Source organism: Pteropus vampyrus, unplaced genomic scaffold, assembly GCF_000151845.1.
Source record: "Pteropus vampyrus isolate Shadow unplaced genomic scaffold, Pvam_2.0 Scaffold12, whole genome shotgun sequence".
In the NCBI taxonomy this organism is placed as follows: Eukaryota; Metazoa; Chordata; class Mammalia; order Chiroptera; family Pteropodidae; genus Pteropus; species Pteropus vampyrus.
The window spans coordinates 8,697,037-8,717,217 of NW_011888793.1; the positions used below are offsets into that span (position 1 = coordinate 8,697,037).

Consider the following 20,181-nt stretch of genomic DNA (forward strand, 5'->3'; position numbering starts at 1 on the left):
ATTTTTATAATTTTATTGACTTTATCATAAATAATGACTCTTTTAAATTTGGAAATACAATCGTATAAAAAATAAAGCCTTAATATAATCAATTTGAACATTCTTGTACATATACTTTCCATTCGAATCTATTTAAGATATTTTCCAAAGAAAAATTTAAAACATATATTTTTCATTCCACTTAAAATATATTATATTGGATCACCATGACAACAGTTCTCACCAGCATTTGTTGATGTAATTTTCTCAACATTATATCCGTGATTATCAGCGAAGAAGCACCAAGGAATGGTAGAGTCATTCCATGGCTTCCAGCAGCAACCTCGCATTGCACAAATGGCCTGATAAAACATTGATAAAAGGAATTAAATGATTAGTACTGTTATTGTATGCATCAGTCTTTAATTTTTAAACATTCATTCATTCAAATAAATGTTTCAATGAATGTTTAAAAAACAAGCTTATTTCTTCATAAATATAATGTGTTAAAATATCATTTTACTTGGAAGAAATATAAATATTTGATGAAATGAATTAATTACACTCTATCAAAGTTTGATGCTTTGAGCTGTGATTCATAAAATTTATATATCAGTGCACATTACTGTAAGATCATGTATTTTAAAGGTTCCTGCCCTCTGGGTGATTATAATCTATTCTGTTATCATACAGCTAATGCAGAAGAACTGAAATATTTATTGGGTAACAATTAAGTATCAAGATGAAAAATAGGCTATAAAGATGAAGGTATGGCCTTACATAAATGTTTAAGGTATTTATTTCCAGCTAATTATTAGCTCAATATTTACTTAAATTATTTAAACTAGTTTATGTGAGAGGTGTTGCAACTAGTTGTTGCCATTACATTCAATTAATAAAGAAAAATACTGAATTCTCAGCAATTTTATGATCCATATGAAAAGATTGTGTACAGTGGAAGAAAAATTATATATAGTTACATAAAAAGTTGAGCCACAAAATGATATGATGTGTTAACATTGGTATAATTAAAAATCTACTTAATATTTAAACTTGGTAGTGTGATACACTTTCATAATTTGAACACTTATAATTTTTATTTTCTTGGCTATATGCCTTGGAAAAAAGTTTACATTTTCACTTTTAGTGGCTGATTTTATATATGTTAATTTCTCTCCTATTTTAACATCAAATTAAAATGGCTTAGGGTACACACGCATACATGTACATTGCAAATGAGAATATAATTAAACCTGCCCATTTTTGAATCTAAAGTATTTGTAACTTTTGAACAGGCAATTTTATCTCTAATTATCTAACTTTTAGAAATACTTCCAGAAATACAAACAGATAATTGTATAAAAATTATCATTTACAGTAGTCTTTATAAAATATTTTTAATGTTGGTATAAAATGATGTAGAATTAGACATAGATATACTAATTTAGAAAGGTGTAAAGATGTTTAGTTTTAAAAACAAGAGATAATAAATAAGCAAATTATAATCATATCTAGCCAAAATAAAATAATTAATAAAATGGAGTTAGAGGAAGTTTCTCCAAACATAGTGTTATTAGTTTCCTACAAATGTCATGACAACCATGAGCAGGGTGGTTTGAGTCAACAGAAATTTATTCTTTCACAGTTCTGGAGTCTCGAAGTCTTAAATCAGGATGTTAGCACAACCATGCTCTCTCCGAGGCTCTAGGGAAGAATTCTTGTTCTTAGCTTCTGGTGGCTCCTTGCAATCCTCAGAATTCTTTGACTCGAACATACATTATTCTGATCTCTACTTCCATCTTCACATGGCTTCTTCCTTGTGGATCTCTGTATGTCATCCCTCCTCTTATAAGACACCAGTCATTGGCTTTAGGGCCCACCCTAACTCAATATGTCCTCATTTAACTAATTACATTTACAGAGACCCTATTTCCAAGAAGTCACATTTGAGGCTCCAAATAGACAAGAATTTTTGAAGGATATCATTCAACACACTACATATACACACTAAAATATTAGTTTAAAAAATTATTTCCCAATTGTTCCTTTTCATATGTTAATAAATTTGGTTTATTTTGTATAAATTTTGATAGTTGTTATTTATGTTTAGTCATTCTGCCTATTTTTCAGGATTTCAGGCATTTCCTCCTATTACTTTTAATTCCCAATCTAAATTCATTTTTCTTTCTGCTTCATTTGAAAAAGTAAAAAATTTAAAACATAAGGATTAACCAATACTTATAAACCTTAGTAGATAAAAATAAATGTATGTTCTTTCTTTTATGTGTATGTGAGTACACATATAGAATTTTATGTAATCATATATAGTCGGTTGACTCTATTATGGACTGAACTGTGTCCCCTCAACAATTCATATAGGAAGCCCTAACATGCCTTTAATGAGCTAAGGTTAAATGAAGCATAAGGATTGGGCTATCATCTTAAAAGACTAATGCCCTCTTAAGATGAGGACAAAACACTAGAGAGTGCCACCCATCTTTCTCTCACTCTCTCTCCACCCCCGCCATCTCTCTCCCAATGCATGCGCAGAAGAAAAGTTTTGTGAAGACCCAACAAGAATGCAGCTGTCTACAAGCCAGGAAAAGAGGTCTCACCATAAACCAATCCTGATGGCACCTTACCTTCTAGCCTTCAGAACTGTAAGAAAATAAACGTCTATTGTTTAAGTCACCCTGTCTGTGGTATTTTATTACAGAAGCCTGAGCTGACTAATACACTCTGGGTACAATTATAGCTGTTTCTTAAAATACAGTTTTAAGTTCATTTTCATTTCTTAAATCACAAATATAAAATATATCAGCTAAAATTTGTTAAATTCCTAAGTTTAACTTGTTTCACATTGAAAACACTCTTTAGCAACCCGACATTAAAGGCTAATAGTAGGCATGAAAATCTTAGACCATTGTCCTTCAAATGTTTCCCTTTAAGATCCTAGCAACACATATTTTTTTCTAACAGAATTCTTTGATAAGCTTCAATCATTTCCTAAGGAGAATATTAGCTAAAGAGAATATGTATCCAATTTGCTCAGACTGCTAGAGTAAACACTACGTTACTTAGCTCTTTTATCAGTTGGTAAGCAATAGGACCCATTATTCCTAACATTGTCCTAAGAAAAAATCTCATCTATTTCCAATTTTTCACAGCAAATTAATCAGAAAATTATGTTAATGATGATGTAACAATGGTAGGATAGAGCTAATAGAAAGTTTATTTCATTTAGTTATTTTGTGTGTGGTGGGGAGTGAGAGAGGTAAGATTCAAATATGCATATTTTAATATATAATGTTTAATGATATTTAATATAATTAATATATTTTAATTCATATAGATATAAAATATTATAGATATGTATATAATATATAGATATTGTAAAACATCTGTGACTATACACACACACACACACACACATTCATTGACCTTTATTCCTATGCAGTTTACGAAAATCAAAGAAGCATAATCTTAAGGTTACATGAATCAATTCAGCTACCATTAACTTCTTCCATTTCAGCTTTTTCTCCCGAATTACCAAATAATAAAAAATTAATAATTTTCCACAGATACTTCTGAATGCCATCATTACAGATACTCTAATGGAGTATAGATAATCTCTCTTCAGTGATCTATATTGTCAAAGGTTATACTTTTTTTATGAAGTCGATTTGAGAGGATAGAATTTTAGGAAAGTTTATAAAATTAACAATAGCTTGTTAAGCATGGAAAAATATTAACTTTAGAATTGAATAGAAATAGAGAAAAGCAAGCTCAATAATTTCTATTATGTCTCATCTGTTTATACAGACCTACAATAAAAAAATAAATGCAGCCTAATTGACGGTAACATCTTTAAAAATGTGGAATCGATCCAATATTAAGCAATTATCTTAATATAATTATTTTAATATACATCTATTCATAAAAAATATTAAAAATTTGTTGCAGACCTGTGTTGGAAATTGTTCTGGAACGCAGTTTATTCTTTCATTGAACAGATTATTTGGCTCGCTTGGACATTTTCCTAAACTAGGATACACAGTAGTTGCACGAGTGGTAGTTGGAATTGAAGTAGAATCACTATTTTCTAGGAATGAAAAAGGTCAATAAAATAAAACATGGTATCAAATAAACTTTTTCATATTTTTAAGAAATTAAGTATTTACATTAAAAGAGTACATGAATTTGTATATAATAAAAATAAAATTAAATTTGGCATTTAAATAGAACTTAAAAATTCAGGTCCTAGTCTTCAAAAGTTAAAGATCCAAACGATATTTAAAATTTACTGTGCAGAACCCTGTTGACTACTTCTTCAGAAAAACAAAATATATTCACAGAATGTCTTGAGGTAGAATCAAAAGGAAATTATATATACATTCCCACTACATTTACAATTTGTGTTTTATAGTTGAAAAAGGAAGAAGAAACATGGATGAGAAAATAATTTAAAGAAGGAGACAAGAATTAACAGAAGAAGAGAGAAAAAGTAAGAGAAGTGAATAGAATAGATAGCAGGGAATGGCAATGTAAAATGAATCCCGACTTTATATAATAAATCAGATATGGGTAAGATAAAATTGATTGCTTCACAATGTAGTGTTCTTTTAGTTTACTGGAAGAAGGTAAAACAAAAAACTAACATCAATAGAAAATGTTAACTTTGGTAACCTTGAGAATAATTTATAACACCCTTTCCAATTTTGATTTGGTCAAGAGATAATGATGAAAAAAGAGAAAGTATATTAGGTGGACCAGAGTAGTATGTATCAACTCTAAATTAAGACAAAATAATTCAGAAAAAAAAAAAAAGATAAATACCTCAAGCCATTTTTCACCACCCTCCCCCTTTTTTTCTCATACAACTTCTCTCTGCTTAAAAAAATAAAATTGAGTCTAAGACAAAGAGGGTATTTCCCCAATATCTGCTCCTCACTTTTGCAAGTGTCTGAAGGCCAGAGTTAAAACCCACTAATTAAAAGAACTTTACTGGTTACAGTAGGTTTATTCAATCTTCCACTATTCTACCTTCCATTAACAGCTTGATCCCTTTACCTCTTTGCTATTTATTAAGCAACACAATGTAGGGAAGGCCATTAATGTCAAAGCACATAGATTCCTTAATTACAATGGCTCCTCACTGAAATAACTAGAATATAATGAAGAGAAAAATTATGTAACTTACCCAAGATCTTTCTTTACATGTTTCATTTCATATAGTTTACTTTTCCGAATCCATAACTATTATGGAGTAAATTTTATCTTAACTTCACTATAATGTGTAAATATTTTTAACATTACTTACGTTCAACAGCAGGTGTCTTGGTTGCTAAAACAGCAACTAGGGCAATAGCTATTATAGTAACTATAGAAAAGAGGACAATCAGAGAGATTTCTAATCCACTAAATTTCTTCCTTGCCATCTAAAGAAAGAAAAAAAAATGTATGTTTAAAATGTAAGATACATAACTACAAAAAGCCACCATAATTATCATAAAATTATATACATTTCTTTTTTTAAAAAAACTAAGCACAACACAAATAAAGCTGAAAATAGCTTTATAATATATACCGGGACAATTTTAAATAAAAGGAGTGAATTCAGGATGTGCATTATACTAGTACACAAAGATGTAAACATAAAGAAAATAAAAAATCTCCAAGAAGGTGTGCCTTGCTCTCATTTGAGCAGTTTTCAAGTCAAACAAACCTCACATTTGCACTATGTTCCTTAACTCTCACAACAGTTCAATAAAGGAGATGCTGTTATTCACATTTTAAGCATTAGGAACCTTAAACTTAGAGAAAATTAGTTATTTTCTCCGAGTCAGAAAAACCAGTTCTTCCTACTCTATTGTCTCTCAAATCTCAACAGTTTTTTTACAAAATATTGTGGAATGATTATAAATATAAATAAGTGCAAAAGAATACAAGTATAAATATGTAAAAGTATAAATATAAAATATTATCAAAAAGAAAAAGTATATATTATATATATTAAGGAGTTATTAAAAAAACAGAATTTGAACTATATGATCTTCAAGTTCCTTCCTCAAATAACAAATAAAATATACCAAATTCTCATATCAAAAATACATATTTATTTTAAGATAACATTATATATTTGAGTTAGCATACAGAAGATATCTAAATATAGATTGAGAAGAGCTTTTCTCTAGTAATTATCTTAAAGCTTATTTGTTTTAGTTCTGAGCATCTCTCATCTTTTCTAATCTTCAAGTTTTTATAGTTTTTCTGTGTTCTGATTTTATATAAATTTTAATTCAATGGAATATACACAGATAGGAATTTGGAATATCCATTGTAAATGCTTTAAGTTGCTGGTTTTAAAATAAAATTTGGGGGGACCTCTCACACTAGTCCCTCCTCCTGTAATTTTCTATGTCAGTTCAAATATCAAGTTGTCCCAACCTAAAAACTTCTTTTCCCTCTTCCATATCTCTCTAGCACATTAATCATTCAATTAGTCCTGCTGATTCTACCTCTAAAATACTTTCAGAATTATATCCTCATCCTTTCCCTATAACTGAAACTTTTTTGGATAACATGTATTTCTTAGTACATGTTATTTAATTTCTTCAATCCTTCCATATCTGCTCTTCTAGGTTAGTTCCAACTTACGTCCAGTTCAAATGCCATGTTCTTTATGAGTCCTTCTTCACTCTTAGAGACAGAGTAAATGTATATTTTTTCCATTTACCATGGCTCATAATATATCTGTTGCAATTATTTATGCATATGTTAATGTCCTCTGTTAGACTGCTGTATTCTTAATAGCAAGAATCATGAAAGTAGTTCAGAGCCTGACATCAAGCATAAGCTTAATTTTTAAAATATGCCTTGTGAATTAATGTTTAAAAATTAACATTATATAATTAACAAATATGAAAGCTGTTTATTGCATTGGCAATTGAACATCTGAATGTAAACTTAACAGGTAATATATGAAACTGTTTTGAAAGTAAAACGATTCTTTAATGTTATATGAAAAATAACACAATTGTATTTAATTTTTAACTTTAAAATAAGTTTAAGTCTAACTCTAGGTAATACCTTAGTTTGGTATCAAGAAGACAATAAAAATGATTATGCTTTTCTTTTGTTAATGGAAGTCTAAAAAATGCATATTGTCATGAAGCAATTGTATCTAGAAAATGAGGACAAAATTAATGTACTAAAATTAAATTACTCATGTGAGTACTCATAAACAATCAGTACTAAAATTGTTCATATGTAGTAGGTGGTAATTACAGTGATCATATTTTAGATCACAGTAATTTTAAGCAAAATATTTTTGGGGAAATTATATATCAATGTCCTTTTTCTGTATATTTATTTTCAAATTAAGTAACACTTCATTAGATGGTAGTTTGATGACTGATCTTTAAAAGATTTGTTAGGAAAGATTTAATATTTTATAAATATAGCATTCTACTCTGACTATATCTTTTCTTAAATAAAATATATTTAGTCATAATTAATTTCCCTATCTTCCAAACTATTTCAGATCTTTATTTTGTTTTATATAAAGCAATTAAACTAAACCTGTTATGTTTCCACTTAAGTCTGACAAAAAGTATAATGAAGAACTGGTCAAAAAAATATTTTTATCTTAAAAAAATTAAAAATATTTTTTCTTATTTTAGTACAAGGGGCTATATATTTGAAATGGCAAATGAAAATCTATTATATTTGCTATTTTAAACCAGTGCAGATAGACAAAAATATTGCTACCAAAAATTAAGGGAACAAATACTTACTTGAAAACATGAAAGTAACAAAAAAAAATATTATCTATAAACTTACCTTGTTTCATAGCCTGTTCTGTTTGCTATGTTGTACCAGGCTGCCAAAGTAATAATCATGGAAAAATGCTCAGGTATATATATACTGAGCTACTCATAAAGTTTTATTGCACTCTCAACCAGCCTATCAGTACTTAATAAACTTATGTTCAAAATGCAACTGTAAAAAGCTTTGAGTCACTATTTCTCTCTGGGAATCTAAGTTAATTAATAACTGTGCTCTCACATAGTCTTTGATTTCTGTAAGCTATGAGCTAGACTAAAAACATAAAAATATGTATTTATATTGTTTCTCTCTTTTCAAAATTTTATTTCTTTTATTATTTGGATGTTTTCAATAAATATTTTATCTCATTGTGTGAAATTAAAAATACTGTAAACTATAATTTGGGAAAGATTTGCAGGCACTAACAAAAGATATTTCATCAAAAACAATGATTAACTAAAAGTTATCTCCTGTTTACCATTATTAATCTTAAGGTTGAAGAATTGACCAAGTCTATATTTGTAAACTGTAATTTGGGAAACATTTGCAGACACTAGTAATTAAAAGATATTTCATAAAAAGCAATGATTAACTAAAGTTATCTCCTGTGTCCCATTATTAATCTTAAAATTGAGGAATTGACCAAGTCCATTTTAAAATGTAAAAGTAGAGCTATATAAATAAGTAATCCAGAAATAAAATCACATTTCATTTATCTACATGTTTATTATATAAAGCACTAATTATAAAAATTATATTGTAAACATTTATAATTTCATATAGTAAAAATTATAGTATCGATTGTGCTACTATTTTGAGCTAGAAGAGTGTTTAAGAGCAAAGGAGTCAATATAAGAGACCTGGATACGAATGCTAGCTGTACTACATAAACACCTGAGAACCCGTGGGCAAATTTGTTAATTTCTTTAAGCCTAAGTCACTTTATCTACAAAGCAGAAATAAAAATACCTATGTAAAAGGTCATTGTGAGAAGTACATGAGATAACACAATCTATTATCATTATTGCAGCTCTGCTATCATGAAGGAAGTACAATCAGACTCAGAAATGTTTGGTATCTGAGTTCTGCACTGAATTTGGCCACTATTTTTTAAAAGAATATGTATTTTAAAATGTGATTACACAAAATAGAGTAACTAGTTTTTTGAGGTAACCTGAATATGAATTTAAAGAGAAACAATAAAAGAAGTGTATGCATGGATTACTATAAGACTCAGGGGAGATATAAAGGAGAACTTTCAGTATATAAAGAGCAATGATATGGAAATAAGATTAGTATCATTCTAGAATGGTCTCAATGGGCAAAACTAGTTCTATGTAATAAAAGTTATGAGTGATTTACTCTCTATACACAGAGCACACAATTATATATGTGGAAAATCTCAGTAAGTCTACCCAAATCTCCTAGAACCAAGATGTGAGTGTAGAAAGGTAATAGGAGGTAAGGTCAATACACAAAGTCAGTCATGTTCCTATATAACAATTGGAAACTGAAACTAATATATATACATATATATATATCTAGCGTATATATCTATAGCTATAAATAGATAGATAACTTATGACAGCATGAAAAATGAGTACTTGGGTATAAATCTAGCAAAATATATCCAGAACCTCTATCCTGAAAACAACAAAATATTAGTAAAAGTCTAAGATCTAAATAAATGGGAAGGTAAACCATATTCATGGATTACACAAGTCAATATTATGTTGCTGTTGATTCTTCACAATAAGACCTGTATATTTAATATAATCTCAATAAAAATCCCAGCAAGTAGATATAGACGAGTTGATTATAAATTTTCTGCATCAATGTATAATTTGGGATAATTTAAAATTTTAACTCACTGGAAACAGAAAACATCAAAACCAGAAAACTGACATTAGTACATCCCATCAGGAATATGTTATTATTATTAAATAAGATACTTTCTATATCAAAATGGAGAAACAGTACACATTCTCTAGAGTGCCATTGTCTCTCTAAATTGACCATTTGATAAGAATTAGTTGTTAATGACTTTGGTTACACTCCCCTATGATACCCCAAGTGCTTTCTCTGTTGTATGCCCTGAATGGTTAGCTAAACAGACAGTATATTTAACAACTTACTGGTAGAGTAAAAAAGCTTGACAAAAACATACCTGAATTTCACCCTCTTGTGCATTTCTTGTGCTCTAGTCTCAAAAGTAAAGGCTAGATAAGGTTGAGTGACAATAATTCAACCATAAAATCCAAGATGCTCCATGTGTGTGTGTGTGTGTGTATGTGTGTGTGTTCAAAAATAAATGCAAGTACTCTAAATATTATATATTATCCTTTTCTTCTTATATAGCATTTTTCATCTCTTTTAAAACAGGCATTTTGGGAGAGTATGAGAAAAAGATGCTGGAGAACAAGTTCATTAGAATGTATATATTCAGTTTATGAGATGAGAAAGATACCTGAAACATTACATTGAGTGAAGTATCTTCAGTATGAGAAAACTAATATTGAGAATTTAGATTAAATTAGAAAATAGTCAAAGGTATTAATAGCCATGATAAAATTGGAGAAAAAATAAATGATTAGTCCCCTGATCTTAAAATTATTTGTGCAACTGAAAACAATAATTAAATAACAAATGAAGCATTTGATTATATTGATCTTCATGATATCCACATTTCAAAGAAACAGCTTGTCCTAATGAGCAAGCGCTGGACATAAATATAACTGTCCCTAATTATAATTGACTGCTAAATAAAAATCTTTAAGGAGATGGAATCATTTGCATTTAATATAACTTTTTATCAAAAATTGCCAATACAAAACAATAAATGTATTTTCAGTTATAATTCAAGGTCATGGAAAACAAAGCATTCTCTTTAGATAAAGTTTACCTTGAACTTTTTTAGAAAGTGCACATTACTAAAAAATAAGGCTAATTTCCTGTTCTTCGAAGATTTCCTATACCAAAGGGATACAGTACTTTGCGGGAGGGAGAATCATCTGTTAGGAAAAAATGAACCTAACTCATCTATAAATAAAATATTTCTCTGTATCAGTATATTACTTAAAGTATAATTAGATTTGCACCTTTGTTTCCTAGATAGAATTTTAAGGAGACCCAATATTCATTTTCTGAAAGTGGATTCTTCATATTTTTCATGATTGTCAAGGCAATATTGAACTAAATCTTAAAAGACAGAACATCGAAAAATAATGTTTTATTGACTTTCAAAATTACTTTGGAGCTCTGTTCTTTTTTAACATTCTATCTCTCAGAGAACTCATCTTTCAGTTGTCATCTCTAAACTAAAAACTACTAAATTTGTTTTTCTAGTTTATCTTCTGACCTAAACTACAGTATGCCTAACTTTTTGCTGCATTTTTCTTGTTTCATCTTCTCAGCGAATACAATATGCCACTCTACTGTACATCTTTACTTGAATGAACTTTCATCCTTCAAAGTTAATAGTTCTGAAATCAAATTCAGCATTTTTCCTGTCAAATTTTTCCTAAAATGATCCAAGGTCTTTTAGTGTCACTATTTCTACAGCAATCATCTTCAAAATCTACCCACTATCTTCCATGTTTCAGTTCTTGAATACAGTGTTTCAATTACTTAAGCTCTTTAGGGATTTCCTCTTATCAAAATTTCTATAACCTTTTAAAAACACATTTAAGATTAGGTAAATCTTATTTTGCTCTCTAGTGGTTTCAGGTGTATAGGACTTAGCCATACTATTATGTACTAAATACCTTATCTAGATAATCTTCAATCTTACCAAACCCAGCTAAGTAGAATTTATAATTCCCACCTTCCAGATGGTTCCATTGAAACTGAGAGTAATGTCTACACCAAAATCACACAGCAAATTTGGGTTCAATTCTATTCCGATTTATAATTTGAAAAAAATTTCTACATCATATGTTTTCTCCCTACATGTCAAGGAACATTTTGTTTTTCTTTAAACTCTACTCCATTCTGAAAACATAGCAAATACTTAATAAATAACGGTTACATGACTGGTAAGTTAATGAACATATCTTGCACAAATGAAACTACCTATTTGATGATAAGTAAACACTTGCCTGCAGGGATAATAAAATCACTGTTTATATATGAGCTTATTCTGGGTTATTTATAGTCACATAAAAGCCACTGAATCACAGATTATACACAAAGAGTAATAAAATCTGAAATCAAAAGACAGATTGCCAAATGTCAACATGTAAAAAGTATATAAAAGAAAATATTGGAGATGCCTCTTGTATAATATTACTTAATGTTATCACTTTAGAAAAGTATCAAGCTCAGGAACTACTGAAGGCCATTCAATATAGTCTCTTTTACCTTAAATAGAGATTGGCTAAAAGAAAATGATACTAGTAACATCTCAAAACCCTTGCTATTGAAGGAAAGGCCCAAGAAATGGGAACTAGGAACCATCTCTCAAGGTAAAAGGGAGCAGATAGTCTTTCCTTGCTCTTAGCAGTTACATGAACTACCAGAGACGATTCACTGGGAAGCAACAGAGTCGTGGGTCTAACAGTGCTGATAGCATCCTAAGGAAATCATTCTTAGGCTTTATCATGGCTGTATCCTAGCATTGTATGGCATCCTTTGGTTTTCCACCCATTTGCTGAACTTTCCATTGATACTAAGAACCAAAGTCTCACACTTGATTAGACTCATACAAAAAGTATGTCAATAATCTTAGTGAGCATATGTATATCATGAATGCAATTAGGAAAATAAAGTTGCTACTAGAATATCTCCTCAAAATACTGGACACGAAAAATGATTTAACCCATATAATGATAAACAAAATGTACTCCAAATTCTCACAGTGTCTTTAGAAGAACAGAAAATATTACACATTGATCAGCATTTATTATATATTGATTTGTGTGTATAATGTTTTAACTTGGTAATCTATATAGAGAACCCATCTTTTACTCAACATTTAATTAAACTGGGCAGTTTGCTCTCAGACCATTTCCAGTGACAGTCTCCAGTTGTCTCGGTCACATTAGTTACTGTGAAATCACTTAAAGATAATTAAGCCTCAATGGGGATAAAGCACCTTGAATAGCATTGGCTTTTGATCTCCTAGGTCATCAGAAGCTCAGAGTAATATCAGCCAATACAAACATCCCTCTGTTTAGGAAGAAGCTTACGTACAATAAACACTATACTTCAGTATTAAGGTTTCACGCATTTGGAGAGATTAGCAGTTCCATATACAGTTTATTACACATCATTGACAGGTCCCTCCATTTTGTTTCTCAATACCTTGCCTGCCTTCATTCTTTCCACCTAAAAGTCTCACCCAAAGTGTCCAGTGTTTTTCTTTAATCTCTACAAATAATGTATTTTATTCATTCTCAGAATGTATGCAGCAATTTATAAATTTGTCTCTCAAGATAGACTACAACTTAAATTGAGAATGAGAACTATATTCTAATGTAGTCTAATTATCTTTGAATTTCTAAAATATCTCATACGTTATAAGCACTCAAAGAAAGTGTGTTGAAGTCACACAACTTTAACACTAAATGTATTCATAAAAATTACATTCCTCAAAATTCAAATTAACTTTAAATTGAGAAAAATGCATTAACTAAAATGTAAAGGGACTTCATCATAGCATTAGTAACACTTCAATGTAATGACCAGTTTATTTGTTTGCATCTCAATTAGAATCTAATTGCTTGTCTAATTTCTAATCAATTAGAATCTCTATGTGAGCACAAGCCATTGTAGCTGCCTTATTCTTTGTGGTACTCCTCAATAACAGAACAAATTACATAAACATTTTCAAATTAATGACTCAATCACTTATTCGACAGGGCAATCATACTTTCAATGAATTGCAATTTTTTATATATTTAATGTGAAATTTCAATTGAATCTTTCCTTTAGCTGTACAGGGAAATAAAATATAAAATCAAAATGTGTTTTTTTAAATGCTTTTTAAAAATTATTTTTATTAGACTGTTTACAAAAACACTGTCTTCATCCTGTTTTATTGATATGCTAATGTTATTTTAAGGGGATTGGAAATTCAAAGTATGTAACAGAAGAAACAATTGTTTACTATTTATTATCTCACTTGATTTTAAACTATTATTTTTGTGTTATTTTCCTATTTTGTAGTTTTGTGTTATATTCCTAAAAATTAAAACAATTTTCTACTTTCAGCCTTGCTAAATAAGAAAATACATAAAATGGGGAGAAAGAAAAAGAAAAGGAAAGAAAAGAAAAACAGACTTATATCATAGTTAGATGGGTCTTATCTATCTAATGAAATGATGTTCCCAATGAATTATTTAAGGTAATGAAATCTTCAAATAACTAACTCAAACTTCCTTCAAAAGCCTTAAGAAGTAATATTCTATCTTTGAATAATGAAGCCCTCTGTTGCACTCAAACTGCAAGACAATCGATCCACTGACATTATATTTAAATGCCTATAATTTTTCCTGAAAGTATTATTTGCATAAAAAATAAGCATCTGATTTTGATCAAATGCAATTATTTCATATCATTTACAGAAGAATGAGAAGTAATGAATGGCTCTATAGTGTTTTATGCCATGCATATATATAAAGAGGAATAAAGGGTAAAGTCAAGTACATAAGTCACATGAATCTTCAAGATAAATATCCAACTTACAATATCCTAAATGAGAAGTTTGTGGAAATCACTATGGTTCACAAGCTATATTTGTACTGAAACTTAAAGAAAATCTTGCTCCTCTTGACCAATGGTATAATAGTATTGCATGACAGACACCAGAACTATATCTTTCCTTTTGGACGGAACATCTTCTCTAGGGAATAAAATGACTCTAGGAAATAGAATACAACTATGATAGAATAAATCCCAAGGTGGGTTAAGATTGACAACAGTGTGTAGCTTCTTCAGTATAGGATTAAACTTCTTTTTTTGAAAGATGTTTTAATTATAATTTCAGTATCTTAAATAGTATAGAAATATTTAGGTTATACATTTCATCTGGGTAGATTTTAGTAGTTTGTGGTTTGTGAGAAATAGGTGCATTTAATCTAAGTTGTCTAATTTATATATATACAATTGCTGATAGCACTCCTTCATTATCTGTTTAATGTCTGTGGGACACGTAGTGATATCCTCTCTTGATGATATCACTAATATTCTCATTCATTCTCATACTCTCTCTCACTCTCTCATTTTTGAGATTTATTTATTGACATTTAATATAATATCAATATAATTTAACATAATATCAATATGGATTAAGACATAATCTTATATTATTTATTGTCTTGTTTCCTCTCAATTTTTCACTTACTTGTTTATTCTTTCTTGCCTTCTTTTGGATGATTTAAACTTTTTTTTTGGCATTGTTTTAATTATTGTGTTCTTTGAGCATATTTCTTCATATAGTTTTTTAAGTGGTTTTCTACATATAAAACACATGTACTAAACTTCCAGTTTCTAGACATGTAAGGAGCTTTGAAGCCACCACGCCAACAAGTAAACAACAAGTAAAAGTCTAAACAAACTAAAAATATCAACAATCCTTCTTTAATCTGTCAAAGAAGTGAGGTCACAGGTCAAACTCCTGATGCCAAAATTCAAGGATAAGACAGGCACATACAGAGAATCACAACTTGCTGGAGCAGAAACCTATGATCCCAAATCTCCTTAGGAATTAGTGTTGGGATAAAGAAAAACTAAACTGTTACTGATGAATCACTAGAGATTCATTGTGCATAAGTCTGAGATATAAAACTCCAGGGGACTCAGTCATAGGGGGCTCCCAAACTTTACCCCCAGAAACTGGAACAGATTCTTACAGTGAAAATTGGTGGAAAATCTGCTTGTACTTCTGGCAGGGGGAGGAGAAAATAAACTATTTTGAAGTGAGTCAGAGCATTCTGTTCTTAACAGAGCTTGATCTCAGGAGAAACTATTTTACCAGAGCCTAAACTATTGAGATTTTTTCCAGAGGCTAACCAACCTGAACAGGAAAATACAGAACAATGAGATACCACAACATATTTTTTGGAATAGCCAAAATCTAAAACACTAACAACATCATCTACTCATAAAGCTATGAAGCAGCAGGAACTTTCATTCATTGCTTTGGGGAATGCAAAATGGAACAGTCACTTGGAAGATTGTTTGGAAATTTCCTACAAAATTAAATGTACTCTTTCCGTATGATTCAGCAACCATGCTCCTAGGTTTTTATTCAAATAATTTGAAAACTTATGTCCATAATGGGCAAGCCATGAAGTATTTTTAGGGCAGTTAAATTACTTTGTATGATATTATAATAGTGAACACATGTCATTACAGATTTGTTCAAACTTATAGAGTGTGTAACGCCAAGCATAAGCATTAATGTAAACTATGGACTTTGGGTGATAATTATGTTAATGATGCACATTCATTGATTGTAACAAATGTACCATTCTAGTAGGGATTCTGATATTATAGAGGCAGTGTGTATGTGGAGACAGGATGTATATGGGTAATATCTGTATTATTCTCTCAATTTTCCTAAAACTACAACTGCTCTAATAGTAGTTTATATATATATATATACACATATATATATGTTAATATTTTATCACCACATGTGTATTGTAGAAACCATATTACCTGTAGGTCTCTTTGTCCTCCCTTCCTTTATGCTGTAGTTACTTTATAAATTACTTCTATAGACACTGAAAACTCCATGAGATGATGTTATAATTTTTGCTTTTAACCATAAAACATATTCTAGATAACTCAAGAGAAGAATAGACTTTAGATTTACCCAGATTTTACCATTTCAGCTCTTCCTTTGTTCCTTATGTTTCATGTTTCTGTCTCATATAATTTGCATTTTGTTTGAAGAGCATCCTTTAGCAAGTGTTTTACACAGGTTAGCTGGCAATAAATCCTTTTAGTTTTCCTTCATCAGAGAATGTCTTTAACTTTTATTCCTCAAAACTATTTTTAATGGCTATAGAATTCTGGGTTGACAATACTTTTCTTCAGCACTTAAAAAAAAAATGATCTTCCCCTTATTTCTAGCATCTATGGCTTCAGATGGGGGACCTGAATTCATTCAAATATTGTTCCTTTATAAGTAAAATATTATTTCTTTTCTCTGGCTTCTTTCAAGGTTTTTTTCTTTCATATTTTATATTATATTATGATGTTTTTTGGTGTGAAATTTTTTGTGTTTATCCTATTGTGCTTCACTGAGTTTCTTGCGTATATAGGTTTGTGAATTTCACCAAGTTTGGAAAATATTCAGCCATTATGTCTTTAAATATTTTTCTGCACCAATATCTTGCCCCACTCCTACTAGAACTACAATGGTGCAAAATGTTAGTCCTTTTGGTATGGTCCCACAAGTCTCTGAGGCTCCAATCATTTTTCTTCAACCTTTTCACTCTCCGATGTTCAAACGAGATAATTTCTGGTGATGTACCTCAAGTTCACTTAATCTTTCCTTTGTTATCTCCATTACTGAACTCATCCAGTGAGTTTTTATTTTCTTAGTTCTATAATTTTATTTTTCAACTGTAAAATTTATGTTTAGTTTTTTTTTTATCCTCTTTGAAAAAATTTCTTTTAATTGTTAAAGTCCTTATAGGATAATTCTAATATATGTAACATGTTGGTATTATTTGTTGGTAATCTTTCCAAATGGGAATTGAAATTTTCCTGGTTCTTTATATGCTGAGCAATTTTGAATTGTAAACTGGACATTTTGAATAATGCATTACTAGACTTTGGATCCTGTTTAAATAATTATAAAAATGCTGATATTCTGTTTAAGTGGGTGACTGACACAGTCGGGTTCAGGCTATAAATTCCAATGAGCCTAATTCTTTTGTGGGTTGTATTTTCCATGTTACTTCCATTATTAAAGCCTTTGCAAGACTATTCAGAACTGGTCCATGTATTGCCATTTACTGTCCATTCTGGCCCCTCGACGGTCGTCTGCCTCAAAGTTCAGTTCTCAAAGTTTTTTGTATGCTTATTAGCGTCAGAGTCACACATGTCTGTCTATCTTGAGGATGATTTGAGAAATTCATAATCATTGTTCCAGCATTGAGCTTCTCTTTCTCCAAAATTCCCTGCTTCTGGTTCCTTGTGGTCCCTTTTTACTACTCTTTCAGTAAATTAAGGCTTTCGTCACCTTATTCTGCCATGCACTTCTTATTAGTGCACCCATTCCTGAATCTAAACAGTGGGAGGAAAAAGAAATTTTAAAAAGCAATGGTATTTGTCTCACTTTCTTGGGGCAACAGCTCTTCTTATATTTGAGGAACGTTCCTTCCTCTCAATGTTTTAGGTACCTGTAGGCCCCTGCTGCTGCCACCATTACTGCCATAGGATGGCCTATAGGCTGGAACCTGAGAGAACAGAGAAAGAAAAAAATAAGAAAAGGAAAATGGAGTATTTCCCTCAATCTTTCTAAGTGTTAAGTGTCTCTTTTCCTCATGTCTAAACCATAATTAGATGGCTTCTACTGGATCTTTCTCTGTTCAGGGAGAAAGAGTCAAAAAATGATGGCTCTAAAAACCAGTAAGATTTCAAATTTATTTTGAAGGTAGACACAATACTGGATGTGTGAGGACAGAAGTCATGGCCTAAACATCTAGAAGATGCTTCAATTAGTATGGCATGTTTAAACAGAGGGAGAAAGAAAGATTTGATGTTGAGTTTTGGTAAGGTTAAGTTTACACATCTGTTATATCTCCTACAGAAATGTCGAGGAGGCAGTTAAGTATATAAATCTGGAATTTAAGGGAAAGTTCTAAGTTAGAGATTTAAGCTTGAGTGCCACCAGAGTTCAATGGAAGCCACAGAGAAAGTACAATAGAGAAAGGAGGCCCAAAGTCTGAGAACTGGGGACCTTCGACATTAAGAGGTCACGGAGAAAAGGAACCATCAAAGAAAAGAAAAAATCACTTGTGATTTAGGAAAAAATAAGAGTGAGATGTCCTAGTAGTCAAACAAAAAGAAATATATTAAGGACTAATCAGCTTTGCTGATAGGTCAAAGATCATAAAGACTGAGAAACAATCACTGGCTTTAGAAATGTGTAAGTTATAGGTGAATCAAGACCAGTTAAAATAGAGTGTTGTTGATTAACGTCTGATTTTACTGGGTTTAATAGAGAAAATAGTGAAATAGATAAGGATACAATGTTAAATGTTAAATTGCAAATGTTTAAATTGAGTCCTAACATATTTACTTCCACTATTTAATGAAAACCTGAATACATACATCAATGCTTTATTTAGTAAAGAGTTTGGAGAAGAGGGTGTAAGTAGAGAAAATTTGAGATAATTGAATTGAAGCTTATCTTTGAAATTATAATTCACTTGGATAAAGTATTTAAAAATGAAATATTTCTTATCATTCTTTTATTAATCTTGCAGATGACATACAAAAGTAATATTATTTATAATACAGGTTACCTTTTAGATTATAACTTATGTGGGGCTATAAAGCATGTTTTTCTCTCTTCCATTGGCATTAAAATGATTCTTTGTTATTTTAATAGTATGCCTGTCTTTTAAATTGAACTCCCTTATCTAAGTTATGGTGTTTAATTTATTATTTCATGAGAAGTAATATATCCATATTTATTAAATGAACATGTAACAAAATAACTCTGGCTCCAAATAAACTTCTTTAGCCATCTTCCAAAAATATTAAATAACTTCAGTGTACCATCACAGAACATTTTTGTGCCCATTTCTTGATCCTAGGTTTTCTTTAAGAGATGAGCCTACAGAATTTGACCTGGTGAATATAGGATACTATTTTCCCATTCAGTTTGTACAACTTTTTAAATTATTCTGGAATAATACACACTGTGAATAAAATAAGAAGCTAACAAATAATCTTTGTATAAAGTTCTAATTCACAACTAAATACATAAAAAACATTTAAAGTATGAAAAAGACTAATATTTGACACCACTGTACTATGTTCACATATTATTTTATTTAATTATTAGAAAATTATGTTAAAGTAGGTTTTACTGTCTGTGTTGTATATAAATAAACTGTGGTTTAGGGAATGGGTTATATTACTTTCTTAAGATGACATGGCTGTACCTTGAAGTTATGTGATTTAAAAAGCAGGAAATAAATGTGTAGTAGTTAGTGTCCATAAAAATATCTGATAGGTGAAGTGAAATGTGGCACTACAAATCAAACCACTCAAACTTTCTTAAAAACATAAGATTAATTAATCAATTGGAAGGAAAATCAAGAAAGAGACCATAACTATTTTTCTAATATCTCTGAATTTTCCTGAATTTGAATTTTTTAAAAAATAGATGTTTTAAATATAGACATTACA

At 30.0% G+C, this 20,181-nt stretch overlaps 1 protein-coding gene across 1 annotated transcript in view; it reads right to left on the reverse strand.

Moving 5' to 3' along the window:
* Window positions 1–7,848, reverse strand: part of SI (sucrase-isomaltase) — an 84,397-nt gene extending 76,549 nt beyond the window's left edge. Inside the window, exons 1-4 of the mRNA XM_011380810.2 lie at window positions 7,822–7,848; window positions 5,300–5,417; window positions 3,945–4,081; window positions 224–341 (exon numbers count right to left, since the gene is read on the reverse strand). Of these exons, the coding sequence (XP_011379112.1) occupies window positions 224–341; window positions 3,945–4,081; window positions 5,300–5,417 (373 nt within the window). The 5' untranslated portion in view covers window positions 7,822–7,848. The remainder of the gene's footprint in view (window positions 1–223; window positions 342–3,944; window positions 4,082–5,299; window positions 5,418–7,821) is intronic.
* Window positions 7,849–20,181: the final 12,333 nt, after the last annotated feature.